The sequence below is a fragment of the Rhinopithecus bieti genome, unplaced genomic scaffold (genome assembly GCF_001698545.2).
Source record: "Rhinopithecus bieti isolate Rb0 unplaced genomic scaffold, ASM169854v2 scaffold_41145, whole genome shotgun sequence".
NCBI lineage: Eukaryota > Metazoa > Chordata > Mammalia > Primates > Cercopithecidae > Rhinopithecus > Rhinopithecus bieti.
This window is the reverse complement of record NW_016817055.1, coordinates 1695717-1713140: the sequence shown is the minus strand read 5'-3', so window position 1 is coordinate 1713140 and position 17424 is coordinate 1695717. Positions and strand designations below refer to the sequence as shown.

Here is a 17424-nt window from a genome sequence, read left to right as displayed (position 1 = left end):
ATCTTTTTTTAAATTTTGTTCCCTGTGCTTTTGGTGTCACATCCAAGAATTCATTGCTAAACCCACTGCCATGAAAATTTTAACTATGTTTTCTTATAAAAGTTTTATAGTTTTAGCTGTTATGTTTAAGTTTTAATTTCTGTACATGGTGTAAGGTTCCAAATTTATTCTTTTGTATGTAGATATCCAATTTTCTCAGCACCATTTGCTAAAAGACTTTCTTTTCCCCATTGAATAATGTTGGCATTCTTGTCAAAATCATTTGACCATGTATGTGAGAGTTTATTTCATGACTCTCTCTTCTATTCCATTGGTCTACATCAGTCTTTATGCCAGTACCACACTGTTGTGAAGAGCATAGGTTTGTGTACTTTTGAAAACAGGAAGTGTGAGACTTCCAACTTCATTCTTCTGTTTCAAGTGTTTTAGCTCTTCAGGGTCCTTTGTGATTTCACATGAATTTCATGATGGATTTTCTATTTCTGCAAAACACCATTGGGATTTTGATCCATGCACATGAGATGTCTTGCCATTTATTTGTTTCTTATTTAATTTCTTTTAGCAATGTTTTACAGCTTTCAATGTGTGAGTTCTTCATCTGCTTAGTTATGTTTATTCCTAAGCATTTAATTCTTTCCAGTGCTATTGTAAATTAGAATAGAATTGTTATTCTCTTTGCTGTGGACCCATGTATTAGATACAGAGCACATTAAGCTAATAAACTGCATCACAAACCAACACATGCGATTATGATTTACTTGACAAGCCTGAACACACACACATGAAAAATTAAAGAGGAATTTATTAGTACTGCCTTCACTTTTTAAAAACGACATGTCATGCGCATTGTTTATTATTTAAAATGTAAATGAACATTCAGTGAACTCCCTGTTGTTATTGTTTGTGTCTTCACTTTCAATGTGTGCAATGCTCATTGGTAATTTTTCACACTACTAATGTGAAATTTACCAAAATAAAAAATATTTATAAAAAATTTTATTATAAAAAAATAAAAAATGTTTGAAAGAAAATGTTTGTGGTTTGTAGAAATTGAGATGGAATAAAAGGTTTAGCATAGTACAGCATATGCCACAAATCAAGTGTTGTTTATCTGAAAGCAAAATTATTTGCGTGATTTCTCCAATGGAAAATTGGAGTCTCCAAGGAATGAACTAGGGGATGTTAAATTAAAATTTATATCGCATCAAAGATAAGTGACATAAAAGAACAAGTTCTTATCCTCGAGCTGAATCTTTATAACTTACGAAGTAAAAACTTGGTAATATTTTATATTTTTAAGAAAAGTGGCTGGGTGTAGTTGCTCACACCTGTAATCTCAGCATGTTGGGAGTCGAAGGTGGATGGATCACTTGAGGTCAGGAGTTCGAGACCAGCCTGGCCAACATGGCGAAACGCCATCTCTACTAAAATTAACTGGGCATGGTGGTATGCACCTGTAGTCCCAGCTACTTGGAGGCTGAAGCAGGAGAATTGCTTGAGCCCAGGAGGCGGAGGTTGCAATGAACTGAGTTTGTGCCACTGCAGTCCAGCCTGGGCAACAGAGCAAGATGCCATCTCAAAAAAAAAAAAAAAAAAAGAAAAGAAAAGAAAAGAAAAGTGAGAATTTCCTGTGTTGTAGAATAAGATGTGTTGTAAAATAAGAATACTTTTTTCCTTACATGAATTATCTATTTCAAATGAGTACATTGATAAAACTCATCATGTGATTTTCAATATTACCTTTCCTGATGTAGCAGCAGCAACAATATTAATAATAATAGCAACCATAACTTCATTAATTGAGATCCTCCTATAAGTCAGCATTTGACATATACTTTTCTAGTCATCACAGCAAACTGCAAATGAGAAAAATGAAGAGGTTCAGAAAAGACAGGTGAGTTTCCCAAAGACAATTGGCTAGTACCATGCTATCTTTCCTCTTCTATATACTTTGGCATTAGTAATCCCCTATTTCCTTTTGACACCAGCATGTCTATCACACAAGCATGACAAGACAGGCTTGTTGGTCCCATTTGTATTTTCTCATTGGTTTGAAAGCTAGTGTATAGGGACCACATTTTCCTCCTTAATATAGACACTGGTCATGTCAGAATCCATTGTGTGTTGGTAGCATTTCCTGAGAATCTATGTGTGTCAGTACCATTTCCTGGGAAGGTTTGCATACTACTAACTTTGTGTCTTCAAATAATGTTAAGAGTTTTAGCATTGAACTATGAGAACAACACAAGCAATATTACAATAAGGAAACATAAGAACCATTTTAAGTACAGAAATGGAAATACTGATAAAAACTTCGATTTATAGAAGCATGATTTAAAAATCAAAGTAGATTAACATTTTATTAACAGAATAATATATGCTCATTGTAAGAAAATAATCAACACAGCAAAGTATGAAGAGAAGGTAAATATCTTCCCAAATCTCTTCATGAACACATGAGAATATGCCTCCAGATATCATTTCTTTACAGATATATTTATATGTGTTTGGGCACATGTATAATTTTATATAGATAATTCCTTCCTATGCATGTGGTGTGGTGTCTACTTTTTTACTCAGTAATGTGGCAGGGACATCTTCATGGTTATAAATATTGAGATAGTGCTATCATTTTTAATGGATGCAAAGTACTTCTTATGTAAAATGCTATATTGAAGGAAACATAGATGGTTTTAAAATTTCACTGTCATAGTCAATGCTATGATCAGCATTTTTGTGCACGCATTTTAATTCCCTTGGCTAATGATCTCTTCAAGATAAATTCCAAGATGTTGGATATTTGGGTCCAAGGGTAGAAGCGTGATGTTACAGTATAAACTTGTAAGCTACTTGATTAGAAAAGTAGAAACATGTTGTTTAGCTACTTGTATAGATTTGCCAACCTGTATATACAAATACCTCTAACATGTAAGGAATAAGTCCATTTTTATTTTTCTATGAGGTATTACTGAGTAATTATTGATTTTTCCTGAACAGAATAACGTTCTCTCAAGGCTTTGTGATCCTTTTTTGCTCCTGACATTGTTGTCTAACACAGGCACCAAGTTTAAGAAGCACAATTATAACTGTTCTCAGAAGTTCCTGATAGAAGTCACAGTAATCCACCAACAAACTATAAATTCCATATTTCCTCAATTCACACATATCAGACACTAACAGAATGGCAGGCCAAAAAAGTTATTCATGGACTCATTAGTTCCTGATGCCAGATGTAGATAGCCAGATTGAAATAACTTCCAGAGGAAGTTTTTGTTGACAAATATTCTTGGCACATTGTTCCAAAAAGGTATCAATCTGAAGAATCTAGCCTGAGCGTCAAAACAGTAGCATGAAACTCATATTTTTTTGCTTTCTTTTCCTGTATCTCGGCCCCCAAATAGTTGTCATGAGGCTTAGCTTTCATCATTCCACAACCTGATTTTTAAGAATAAAAAAATGGTTGGATTGCAGCAAAGGCAAAGAAACAAAGGCAGCTAACATCTGTCATACTTCAGTCACATAGGATTATCTTCAAGTTCTTGCATCAAACTCTATTTCAGTTATCAGAATTGTAGCAAATGGGATTTTTTTCTATATGCATATCGAGCAAAAGAGATTTAAGCTGCTTTTCTAAAAGGAGCCAATACAGGTGGTCTATATTTGAGACTTTATGAGTATCTCCTACTCACTGTCAAGAACACTGCTGTGTATATATGTGAGAAGTATTTATGTGGGTGGTGGTAGAGGGGTGGACTTGGACACATGTGCATGTGATCAGGATGGAGGGGCAATGCTAATAAACAATGCAAGTCTACTGTGCACAGAAATTTGGTACATTCTGATACAGATATTTGTGTCTATAGAGTTGTAGCTTTTATGATTGCCATTATGATAAGACAAAAGGAGAAATACTAAAGTTTCTATTTTGTGGGGAGAGGTAGTGGCAAGTCTTCCTAACAGCATCTTCTCTAGAAAATCTTTCTTCCTATTTTAAATGCAAGATGTATGAAATCCTTCTAGTATCATGGGAGTCCAGGCTTCCATAGCAGAGCTGACTGCAGCGGGCAGTCAGTTTATAAATATGCTAAATATCATTACACGGCAGCATTGTCCAAAAGAATATATTTAGTTTGGCACAAATGCCAAGAGAGCTGTTTTTACTGGGTGTTCTGGAAATATATCCAGAATGGAAATTTTTATGTTAACATTTTATTGAGAACTATCAAAAGATATACTTTCGAGGAAACAGAGAAAGCCAATTTGGGCAGAAGGTGAACACAATCCACAAGGTATATGTGGGTGCAACCAAAGTCTTAATCCATCTTCTAAGGAGCTCTGGAGCTGGAATTCACAGCTTCCTTGGACTAAATCAAAACATCAGGGCCTTTGTGTCTCTACATTCATCAATTGCTGACTGTAGGTCATCTGAAAAGAAGGAACATCTTGAGGGAGGGAATGTCCTAAAACCAAGAGCAAAATTTCCTGAGATGCAGTTAAGAACCATCAGCAGCAGAAATTCCCATCAGCTGCCTGGATGTATGTGTTGACCCTGAAGAGCAGATCTGGGCAAGACACCACAGTATCCACTCCAACAGCCAAGGAAGGAAAAAGGGAGAAAGCAGGGCTAGGTTTCATAGAATCAAGTGTGTCTCGAAGACTGGTGTTTTCAGGTCTACAATGTAGAGTGTAAGGCCATCCTAGGCAAAGAAAACATTGAATACTACAGCATAAGGACTGGTAAAACTTAAAAATATGGACAAAACTCTAGGTCCGTACTGACTAAGAGGAAGAAGACAGAATCAAAGTAGATAGTACAAAACGAAAGGGACCCAATAGCAAAAGATGACACTGGAAAGGCAGATAAGAGTCAGTCACAGATGGTAATGAATGAAACTCAGTGCACTGTGCATCCTGCAGGAAGTGAATAAGCAACATGACCTGACTTGTTCATTTGAAAACTGATTAGCCCAGCAGAGTGGAGTATGACTGGGGGACAGACTAGCAACAAACCCACTAGATCTGAAGCACGGCAGGCATGTTAGTTACTCCCAATATCCAGTCTACCTGCCTTCCTTACTAATTGCCCTTTCTTTTCTTTGCAGTGGCAGTATTACAAGCCAAGTACTTTATCATCCTCTCTGATATGATAAAACTTAAGCAAAAGTCTACTGGTGGCTTTGGGGAAAGCTCAAGTGTCTTAAGTGATAGAATGATACAGATGTGGCTGACATGGACTTTTCCCCCTTCTTTTGTTTGGAACACAGATGTGATGGCTAGAGCTGCAGCAGCCATATAGCAACCAAAGGGAAAGGCCTAAAGAATGGCAGAGATATCACCCCAAGTGTCACGAAGGTACTGAACCAATGGAAGCAGTCACCCACATGTAGGTATTTTGTTATGTAAGAAAGATAAATTGTGTGCATTTAAGCCATTTGTTCTTACTGGCTGCTGACTGTAATATACAAAGCTATTAAAATAGTCCAGAAAATATTTGATGGGGACCAGACCTAGGTAACAACAGTTGGGAATAGAAATGCCAGGACAATGAGAAACATGTAGATAGCTGAATCCACAGGACCAAGTCACTAGCTGTGGGTGACAAGGGAGACTGAAGACTCAGGAATCACTGAGATTCTGATTTAAGAAGATTTTTTTCCGTGTTCACCTCCTGCCAGCTTGTATCTCACTTTATTTCTTAACCATATTTAGTTCTTTTGAACCTCTCTTCCTTTTAAAATGTTCTCTGCTACATTGCTTCATTCCAACTTCACCTAGTGAGCTCCCATTTATACTTTAAATTTCCTTTAAATATCACCTTCTCCTTAAAGTACTGCCCACTTAATCCCTAAAAGTAGAATATTCCTCTTCTGTGGACGAAACTACTATTTTTGAATGATTATCATTGTGCCAGATATTAAGTGCTTTACAGAGATCAAGTAATTTTTATTCTTTTAGCTACTCTCTGAGGCAGGTACTGCTAGATGTATCTTATATGACAATTTCTTATATGAAGTCACATCAGTGAGGATGGTTATTGTTTACAGTAGAAGCTTCAGGTTTCAGCTAAAGAATTCTCCACTAGAAGGTGGCACCATCAAAGGCAAAGGGCAGATATTAAAATATTTGGTTTTAAATCTTTTTTTCCACCACTCACACACTGTTAGCCTGAGCAAATTTTTAACTTCCCTGGGCCTCAGAGCTCATCATATGTAAAATGAGAAAATAATAGCAATCCCTTCAAAGGTTGGCTCTGAGAAATAACTGAAATACAAATGACTTTAAAATGCCTCATCCTTTTAAGCACACAGTAAACACGAACTGTAATGATTATTATCGTGGAATGGATTTTCCACTTAACCAATGGGAATGCAAGGCAATTCTCATTACCCTCTTCGATCAAACCTTTTAAATAACACATTATTAGTCAGCTACTATGAACTGTCTATAAAATGGGTACTTGCATAAATAATTTAATAGAGCTACCTAATACATTAATCCAATGTGCAGTTAGTTACATTAGAGAAGGAGAGACTTCATGAAAAAACATTAGAAGTAAAACACTTTTTTTTTTTAGCAGTAGCTAAGTATGACATGATTAAATGTCAATTACCAAAACATTTGCCAGCGGGTCAGAAAATTCCTGTGGTTTGTAGGCTCTTGTCAGATTTTTTTGGTTGTATGACTTTTGAAGTCTAGCTATTTAGAAACCCATGATATTTTTTTGAACCTGACACCACAGTAACACAGTAGGTCATGGCCTGAAAGTTACTGTTGAGGGAATATATTAGGTTGAGCACTCCCCTTGCGGGCTGGCTTTCTCCCCTTTATGGGAAAGTACTGACTATCATTGATTATTCTTGGCACTCTCATTAAATCTGACCTTGAAACTCAGAATATTTAGGAAGCCAAAAACTTCAATGCTAAAAAAAGTCTATTATGTAATAATTTGGGAACACCCTGACAAGAAGGTGGTCCAAAAACCACAGGTCATTTACCCAGTTACACAGAAAACTTACATTATGTAGAAAACTGGCATTTATCCAGATTGGGCAAAAATGCCTTAGCGCAGATGGGAATATTTTCTCAAACCAAAGCTACCAATATTGCACTCAGAAGTTAACTGTTCTAGTTGTGGAAATGCAGGTCTGTCTGGTTGCTGAAGACTCGCGATGAATCTACCAAACTCATCTGAGAAGGTGGACCTACGTTCCCTTTATTCTGTGTTTCATCGATCCTCCTGTCCCTGCACTTGCTGACCACTCAGAGAACTGCGCGCATTTTCCTGGTGCCAAAGTCCAGTTTGGAGAAAAGTAATGCAAAACTAACATCACAGCAACCTCTCTGTACAGCTCCTCCCTGTTTTTCCCTCCCTGTTCCTTGTTATACATCTTTCTATCCTACCTTCATTTGTCACCAGCAATTTTAAAATGATTTCGTCTTTCCATCTCCCTTCTTCTGTCTTGCTTTCTTCAAAGATCAGTTTCCATCCTACTCCCTCCTACAGAAGCCTTAGCTCCAAATGCCTTCCCTCAGACTGCACTCACAGTGGAATCTCCCAGCTTCCCAGACCCAATCCTGGCCATAAAAGCCTCTCCACCCCTCTCTCCTGCTCCCAGTGCCCTTGATCAAACTCCCCACACAGGTCAAAGATCCACCCCTCCCCTATCTTCCAGGAAGGGGTGTTCTCACCAGGCCTTTCCCTCCAGGCAAGATTCTGCCCCCGCCCGCTACTGCTGTGGAAGAGACTGTTGGTGTTTCTTAGGACACACACAGCTGTGCCAAAATCCTTCTCTGTCTTCTGGTTCCTGCACCAGATTCCTCACACTGACCTGCAAGATTTCTGGGCACACACAGGTGAGCCTTCCAAGCAGTAACTGGGCTGAGGGGGTTTGTTGAGACTGTTGGATGATTATCCTGGCAAGTAGTTTTCCCCTAAAAAAGTCCTCAATTTGAAATGCCCCATAGTCACATTGAGAAGCTTTTGAAAAATGCATCTATCCCTAGAGATTTTGATGCAATTGGTCCATGTGGACACTGCCATGTTTAACACTTCCTGAGGGAAATCTAATGTGTATGTCTAGACTTCAGAATCACTATAGAGACCTTTAACCTATGTATGTCTTTCTCATCAGGCTTTAAAAAAAAATTGCTTAAAATTCACTTTGAATCCTCAGTGGTGTAGCAGCGTACCCTTAGGGAGCCTCACATCCCCTGTCCTCTGCCTGAATTTATCCTCAAAACACCAGGAACAGAATGTGCTTCAGTGCTTTCCAAGAATGTTGCTGAGAAAGTTGGCAAGGCATCTGAGCCTGGTAAATCGACAAACAGAATTTAGTAAAAGAAATGAGAAGGGCCCAGGCTGAGAAGAAGAAGAAGAAAAAAAAATCCAGGGTAATCACATAGTTACTTACATTTGTTGATGAACTGCTAACTGTTCCAGAGACTCTGGAAAAATAGTATTGTTGGGCAGTTGACAATGTACATCACACTTGCTTCTGCCTTTTTTCTCCTTTTAGCTTTCATTATTGAAGGTTGGAGCTAACCTTAGACATCTTCTACTCTTCTGCTCTGACATGACCATTTTACAGATGAGGAAACGGAGGCTAAGAGAGTTTGTAATTTAACAGAAATTCCAGAGCTAAATAGAGGAAGAGACAGGCCGGAAACACAGTCATCTTTCTGAGTCCAGTGTTTTTCCAGCCATACATACCTCCCACCTATTCACTACTCAGCTTTGAAAATGAAACTGATTTTTGTTGGTGTCGAAACTGAAGTTTTTTGTGTATACTCAAGAGAAATTGAATTTTCTCCTGGGAAAGCACTAGATGTAAATAATTGGTGATTCGTTATTAAGCTCAAGGTTGGAAATAACTGGGAAAAAATGACTTTATCTCTCCAAGTCTCCCCATAGCAGGATGACTTATTACCTCCCAGAGATGTGAGTTTTGAAAGACAGTGCAGGCTTTGTTTACTGTTCTATCTGCCACTTGGTAAGACTGCAATTAATGGTAGTTTTTCAAATTGTGGATGTTACATTGATTAGGTACTCAGCATATTTTTTCTAAGTTTAAATGTATATTCAGGGTTTTTTGTTTCCCATAAAATATTTATCTCTCAATTTTAACTCCAAAATTTATCCCTTAAAAAATAATGCCAAGTAAATTGGTGTACTTAGCCACATTTTATCCATGAAGTTTAGAAAGATTAAATAAGGCCAGGCACAGTGGCTCATGCCTGTAATCCCAGCACTTTGGGAGGCAAAGACGGGTGGATCACCTGAGGTCAGGAGTTCAAGACCAGCCTGGCCAACATGGTGAAACCCCATCTCTACTAATAGTACATAAATTAGCCAGACATGGTGGTGTACACCTGTAATCCTAGCTACTCGGGAGGCTGAAGCAGGAGAATCGCTTGAACCTGGCAGATGGAGGTTGCAGTGAGCGGAGCTTGCAGTGAACTGAGATTGCGCCATTGTACTCCAGCCTGGGTGACAAGAGTGAAACTCTATCTCCAAAAAGAAAAAAGAAAAAGAAAGGTGACACATGAATGACAATGTGTTTTCTTGAATGTTAACACTGGGAGTTATTTATGCTGAGTAAGGGCTTTAAGATAAATTTGCCTTTGACCCTTGGTTCTTTTTCTAGGAGAACAGATTGGAATGTTTTTTACCACCCTGTCACTTTCATCTGAACTGGAAGACAAATTCATTGCTATTTGCACAATAATCTTTCAGTTTATTAAAATTTATTATTTTAAAACTGAGAAGAACCAAAGTGTTGGTCTTCTCAAAAATCAAAGAGAGCTGGACATTTACACTAGCCAATGGTACATCCATCAATGCTATTTGTCTCTGTAATTTGAGAAGTGTGAACAGTTTAGTTGTGTTTTCTTGTAAGAGAGAGGAAATGCTAAATTTTCCTTTCTAAGTCACTAGGCTGCTTTCTCTATTGACTTTCCTTTTCGTCTGTCTACAGTTACCATAAAATACAATAGTTAATAAAAATATTCTGCATGTGTATAAAGCATTATTATTATTATTATTTTGGTTAGAATCCTCTTGGTCACAAGTAACGGAAACCAGTTCTAGTTAGTTTAAGTGGGAAATAATTCAACCTAGAGACAAGAGTGTACCTAGGTCTCCTGAAGGTAGAAATGGTGAATGTAAGGTCGCGAGGCTTCTCTTTATCTTCTCTTTCCTTTCTACTTCACTCATCTTTCCAACGTGCTTTCTTAGGTCCACCTGATGAATGAAAGACCAACAAATAGTGTCTTCGGAACTTAGATTTTATAGACCTAGCTGCCTAGAGAGAGAATGATCTTTCACAGTCCCCTTCCCTATTCCTAAGGAGGATTTATCCTGGGCTAGTGGCGCATTCTTGGATTAACCACCCATGGTCATAGAGCAGAAAGAATTGAGAAAGTCACCCTAATAAACAGCCTGGGAAGTCCAAGAACAGAGGGAGGAGGCAAATAACCAATTAGATATCCATTAAATGGCTTGTAATTCACCGAGTACTTTTTTTTTTTTCTCTTGAGACAGAGTTTCGCTCTGTAGCCCAGGCTGGAGTGTAATGGTGTGATTTCTGCTCACTGCAAGCTCCACCTCCTGAGTTCAAGTCATTCTCCTGCCTTGGCCTCCTGAGTAGCTGGGATTACAGGCATGCACTACCATGCCCGGCTAATTTTTGTATTTTTAGGAGAAACTAGGTTTCACAATGTTGGCCAGGCTGGTCTTGAACTGCTGACCTCAAGCGATCCACCCGCTTTGGCCTTCCAAAGTTCTGGGATTACAGGTGTGAGCCACTGCACCTGGCCCCAAGTACTTTTTAAAAAATAATAATCTGATTTGATCCACAAACAATGGCAAACTACTCTGCACCCAATTCTCTTATCGCACTTTCCACTTTCTAATCTTATTTTTGTTTACCTAGTTTCCTCATTAGTCTGTGAATTTTTGTTTTGTATTCTTAGTGCTTGATATTAGGGGGTGTGGTAAACATTTACTGAAAGAATGTGACTAAATCTGTGAGGTAGGATAGTTAGAGGAGAAAACTGGGATTCACTGAGGTTAAGTGGAGGCACTGAGGTCCTGTGAATGAGTATAAAGTCAGCTGCTGGAGCCTCATTCCTTTGCCAAGTCACCAGACTGCTTTCTCCATTGACTTTCGTCTTCTTCTGTCTACGGTCAGTGACTCACCTCACAGGATTTCAGTCTGGTGGTTAGAACTGTGAAAAGAATCAAATTAGGATAAAAGTGCCATTCATTTTGCAAGAATTTGATTTTGCCCTCTCAGTGCATCAGGTAAGAAGGGCTTTCAACTAATCTCAAAAAGTCTGTACTTTCCCCCTAAATGTTTAAAGGAAGAGAGGCTACTTAGTCTATGTCTAACACTACAAAATAAAATAGACATTTTCTGTTTTAGGTGATATATTCCTGGAAATGATTCTCAACCTGGCAGTCACTCCTGGAGAGGTGGCCACTTCTCTCATCATTTTGGTGATGGTTTTTGTTTTTGTGAGAGCTCTCAGGAGCAAGGGCAGAAAGCAGCTGTCTCCTCCTGGCCCTTGGTCCTTTCCCATCATAGGGAATCTTTTCCAGCTTGGAGATCATCCTTACCTCACGTTAATGGAGATGAGGAAGAAATATGGAGACGTCTTTCTCCTCAAACTTGGCATGGTGCCTGTCTTGGTGGTAAATGGAATGGAAATGGTGAAACAAGTACTACTTAAGGATGGGGAGCATTTTGCAGGCAGACCTAACATGTACACATTCTCTTTCCTGGCAGAAGGAAAGAGTCTTTCATTTTCAGTGAATTATGGAGAGAGTTGGAAACTTCATAAAAAAATTGCCTCTAAGGCCTTATGAACTCTTTCTAACGCAGAAGCAAAATCCTCCACTTGCTCTTGCTTACTGGAGGAGCATGTCACTGAGGAAGTTTCTGAACTGGTGACAGTCTTTGTAGAGTTGTCTTCCAAGAATGGCGGCTTTGACCCCAGAAATGCGATCACCTGTGCGGTGGCCAATGTTGTCTGTGCCCTTTGCTTTGGCAAGAGATATGATCACAGTGATGAGGAATTTCTTAAGATAGTTAAAACGAATGACAACTTACTCAAGGCCTCCAGTGCTGCTAACCCTGCTGATTTCATACCATGTCTCCGCTACCTTCCACTGCAGATTATAAACTCTCCTCGGAAGTTTTATCAGGCCCTGAATGGGTTTATTGCACTACACGTACAAGATCATCTTGCTACATATGATAAGGTAAGGATTTAATCTTATAACTGGGACAAGGGCTTTGGTAAGAAACAAAAGATAATGGTGAAATGCTTTGAATATCATTGGTTCTTTTCACTACATTTTGCCACAATGACCTGTACCCAAGCTATTAGTAAATTTGAGGTCCAGACAGTGAGATTACATGACAGCATTACTCAGTTCTCATATAAAACCCTAAGAAAAGTTCTGAATTCTTTAATCCTTAAAAAATTTCCCCAGAAACATAAATTTTCTCGGTGTGTGGGTAAGGCATATGCTTGTATTATGAACATAAATATAATTGTTATTTAATCTAAATCTGTTTCTAACTTTTTTTCATGAAGGTTTATACTTTTAAAATCCAACTATGGTTCTCTGGGGTATTTGTAACTTTCTGCTTCTAAAGATTGTTTAATATTTCACGACGTGACCCCCTGGCCCCATATATTTCACCCATCTCATGTGGATACCCTGATTGTTTGCTACTCCTGGCTTGCATAGAAAGTGCACATATTGAATATTGTGATAAAACTAAGTAATTGCCTGATAAATGATGAAGAGTAAGTGAGTTCCTTGAAGAAACACAGCAATAATTTCATCTCTCCAATTTCATATCTGTCACCATGATCTAAGACTTACAGGTATCACAAATATTAGCATATTTTTTATCAGATAGTATTTTTGAATAATATAAAGGATATTCTATACGAAGCTTTCAAATTACCTTCATTTTCTTCTTGAGTTTCTTTGTTATACAGACATGAATTTCAAGATGACAACACATGTACTAAGTTTCTGCAGGTGGCAGAGTGGACCTTTCTTTTGAGGCTATTAAATTATTTGGGGCCCACTTTGATGGTCGGCAGAAGAATAAATTTCTGTCTTGAAATATGTATGTACTAGGAAGAATCCTAGTTCACAAGGGCAATTTGCTGAGATGAAGTCATCAACAAAAAAATAAAACATGAAGAGGTGGGATCATTAAGCAAATGAAGAGGTGTAAGAAGTTAAGTTCCTTCCAATGAAAAAGAAGAGGCAGAAGACAATCTGTTTCAAGGTACCAGAAGGGAATTCTAGATCAGGTATACTAAGTATCAGCATTTGTAAGGTGTATAAACTTTTATTCCCATTCTCTCAAATACCCCAGCCCTATCTCTTTCTCCATGGTGAACACAAAATCCTTCCAATAGATTTAAAAACCTTTTATTGGCAAGGTACGGTGGCTTATACCTGTAATCCCAGCACTTTGGGAGGCCAAAGTGGGCAGAGGAGTTTGAGACCAGCCTGGCCAACATTGTGAAACCCCATCTCTACTAAAAATACAAAAATTAGCCAGGTGTAGTGGTGCGTGCCTATAATCCCAGCTACTCGGGAGGCTGAAGCAGGAGGATCACTTGAACCCAGGAGGTGGAGGTTGCAGTGAGTGGAGATGGCACCACTGTACTCCAGCCTGGGCAACACAATAAGACTGTGTCTCAAAAATAAAAATAAAATAAATTAATTAATAAACTTTCTATTCATTGCTAAGCAATTTCTCTGTAATAAGTTATAGGGAGAATGCTGATATTTTCAAGTTGTGCTTATAGAGACGGGAACTCTTTTGTATTTATTGAAAGACGTTCTGAGGAGAAAATTGAGTTTGGTAACTTGGTTTTCTATTCCACACTATCAAGATTAAGCATTGCAAATTTTAAGCAAAAATGGTTGCAAGGTTTAAGATGATCTATTTACATTGCTTATATTCCAAGACTCAATGGGTTCCCTTCAAGTTATATGGTGATATGGCTCTTCCTGCGTGGGATTTAAATTGATATACAACATAGACAGGGATGAATAGTCATGCTAAGATTTTGTCTCCTCAGGATCATATCCGAGACATTACTGATGCTCTGATTAATGTATGCCACAACAAATATGCTACTACCAAAACAGGCACCTTGAATGACAGTGAAATCATAAGCACTGTGAACGACCTCTTTGGAGCTGGTATGTGACAGAATTTAGCAACATGTAAGACCAATAAAAATTAGCTGCAATTTGTTGCAATTTGTTGTTATCTATTGTTTACAGTTTAGAGGACTTTGCTCTTCCTATATCGGCCATTTTATCTAGTTGATCTCACATCCCATAAATTTGTTATTCTACCTTATTATGACATTCAGAAAACTTTATTTTGATCTCAGGAGTAGAGACTTGAGTTAATAATTGCCCACAGTTAATGGTGCCTTCACATTATTGTCCATGTAATGACTGTCCTCGTTTATTACTTTCACTTCCAGTCCCTTCACCCAATTAATTGACGTTTATTCTGAAACTATTTAAAGTGTTATTGTTTTCATTTCATGTATTCTCATACAATAGGCTTTTTGTATGATCATGTGCTTTATAAATATAATTGTTATTTACATCTAAATCTGTTTCTAACTTTTTTCACGAAACTCTGTACTCTTACAATCCAACCATGATTGTCAGGTGTATTTCCAATTTGCTGCTTCTAAAGTTCATGTAATATTTGATGTCTGCACCCCCCTATTTTACCCATCTCATGTGGATACCTTAATTGTTTGTACCTCCTGGCTTGCACAGAAAATGCGGATATTGAATGTTGTGCTAAAGCTAAGATGACCACTTTTGTACATGAGTTTTGCCTCCTTTTGAAATACCACCTTATGCTAAGAAGCAGAATTTCTGGGTCAACTAATGAAAGAATTATTGAGTTTTGATACACACTACTAAATTCATTTTCACAAAGACTGTACCAATTTGTACTGCTACCATATTACTCTCATTCTTAAATTTTATAGTTTTCTTTAAAAGTCATTTTTATCTATCACATTTATTAGAGTTCCTCTAAGATGCTAAACTGCAGGAAGTCAATTCTCAGTATAAGAAAATGCAAAATATCATAAATATTTTAGCAGTTTCATTTTATGTGGAATACTCTTCAAATGTATTTTTCTTCTTTATACTATATTTATTGGTAATTGGGTTCACTTGTTTCTAGGACCTATGCATTTGTGATCATGAATTCTCTCTGTAAAGAGAGGCATTTGTTTTGATTTGTATTATTTTTTTCATGCAAATGCACGAGGCTCCCTTATGTGTGTGTGTGTATTTATTATTTTAATCATGACTTCAATTTGATGGATTATTTCATCTGATTATTTATCATAAAAATGTGACCAGGCTGTACTTTGTATTTTCTTCTGGCAATTTAAATAATGCTATGAACAAATGTGAGTATTTGTCAGAACATTTTAAAATGCCTGAACATTAGTGAGTACTAAAGACTGGGTGTGTGTGGGTGTGATAAATATATCAAGTGGGTTTTATTTTCTTATTTGTTTATTTTTAAATTGGCACATAAAATTGTATGTATTTATAATATGCAACATGATGTTTTAAAGTATGTATACATTGTGAAATGGCTAAATCTAGCTAACTAAAATATGCATTACCTCACATAGTCATCATTTTTGTGGTGAGAACACTTAAAATCCACTCTCAGCATTTTTTAAGAACACAATATATAATCATTAACTATAGTCATCAGACTGCAATAGATCTCTTGAACTTATTCCTCCTGTTTAATTATAATTTATTTTGATCTTGATTCAGTGAGATAATATCTGAATATATTTCAATAATATGTAATACTTCCAAGATTATCAAGTAATCAGCAAACATAAAATTATGGCAGGTGACAAAAATGTCTAGGATGGAGAATAAAACCATCTGACATATACAACACAGTTAAAAAATGGTTTGGGTAAAATGTGTACAAAACAGTATTCAGTATAATGGATTACTATATAAAACATTTATTTGCTAAATAAACATATCTCATGGAGTTTATATTTTAAAGTAAATAGAGGAATAATGAAAATTAATAAAACCATAAGCTTCCACATGTACCTGCTACCTCACTAGTGAGATGTAATAAAATATTTTATTAGAATAAATCAGTGAGGTGTAAACCATATATTTTAGTGGATAAAATTTGCAAGCACTCTGTTCCATCATATCTACTATATTATTAAGATTTATATTTCCATATTTAACTTTTGAAATTGATTGTAGAAATAATTTAGTTTCTTCTTTGAGTATAGTAAGGTTTTCCCAAAAATCATTGATTTTACCCTCAATGTTTCAATAATCTACCAAGATAGATAACTTAACTGCTGGTTGCTTAAGCCTTGATATAAAAAGCAAAATTTATGATAATCAAAATATAGATCCTGATATTCGTACAGATAGTTAAAGATCTTGGATATAAGGTCCATAGCTCTACCATGAGTGAAAGCAGTGTCTTGCATATACTATTCATGGCATGTTCTTTATTTTAGAGAATAAAGTTCTTTATGCTAGAGAATAGAGTTGATATATTCCACATAGAAGTCCAAATTTTCACACTACACTGTACTCTGCTGTAGACATCATGGTCAGTAACTTTATTTGAACAGTTTACTTTTACATTAAGTTATTACAGTATGAAGTCATATTAGAAATTTTCTGAGTTAAGAACTGAAGAAGCCACTGGCTCACTATGAGAGACTGCCATGTTCAACAGATGTGAAAACAAGCTTAAGAAGTGAAGTTTGGAAAGGAACTAACTCTGTTCTGCAGCTATATCTGGGTATACTTATTGTGCATATTGTGTTGCAAGTTATTTATAAACAACTACCATTGTCTCTTGTGTGACCCATGTAAAATATTTTACCATTTCTATGATGCAAGTTTCTCATTTTTAACGTGATGCTAATTGTGGCCCTCATCTCAGATGACAATGCATTTAAGTGGTCAATGTTTGGTAAACATATTCACCATTACCTGTGTTGTCATCATCATCAGGAAAATCTAGAAATTAAATATATTGATTTAAAAACTCATTTTTTGCTACTGGTTTTATAAGATTTGAGTAGAAAACACAAATAACATTACTTTTAGCATTAGGTCATCATAGAGGCGAATTTACAATTAAAACAGTCTAGAAGAGCTTTTTAATGTGGCATTTCTGAGTTTTAGGTTTCAAGAATTGATTGAGTACATTCGTCAATGTAGTAATCATAAAGTAGCCCTTGAAAAAAGATGAAGTGGGGGCGGAGCAAGATGGCCGAATAGGAACAGCTCTAATCTCCAACTCCCAGCGCGAGCGACACAGAAGACCG

At 36.9% G+C, this 17424-nt stretch overlaps 1 protein-coding gene and 1 long non-coding RNA gene across 3 annotated transcripts in view; one reads left to right on the top strand and one right to left on the bottom strand.

Moving 5' to 3' along the window:
* LOC108517689 (uncharacterized) overlaps positions 1-7629 on the bottom strand; it is a 43267-nt gene extending 35638 nt beyond the window's left edge. Inside the window, exons 1-3 of one of the 2 annotated variants that reach the window (XR_001882186.1) lie at positions 7402-7629; positions 1741-1856; positions 573-642 (exon numbers count right to left, since the gene is read on the bottom strand). This is a non-coding gene — a long non-coding RNA (uncharacterized LOC108517689). Of the gene's footprint in view, positions 1-572; positions 643-1740; positions 1857-7401 lie in introns of those variants that run through there. The other variant, XR_001882185.1, reaches the window with a different exon arrangement.
* Position 7630: 1 nt separating this feature from the next.
* Positions 7631-17424, top strand: part of LOC108517688 (cytochrome P450 1A1-like) — a 21761-nt gene continuing 11967 nt past the window's right edge. The window contains 3 exon segments of the mRNA XM_017855781.1: positions 7631-7854; positions 11424-12262; positions 14119-14242. Of these exon segments, the coding sequence (XP_017711270.1) occupies positions 11441-12262; positions 14119-14242 (946 nt within the window). The 5' untranslated portion in view covers positions 7631-7854; positions 11424-11440.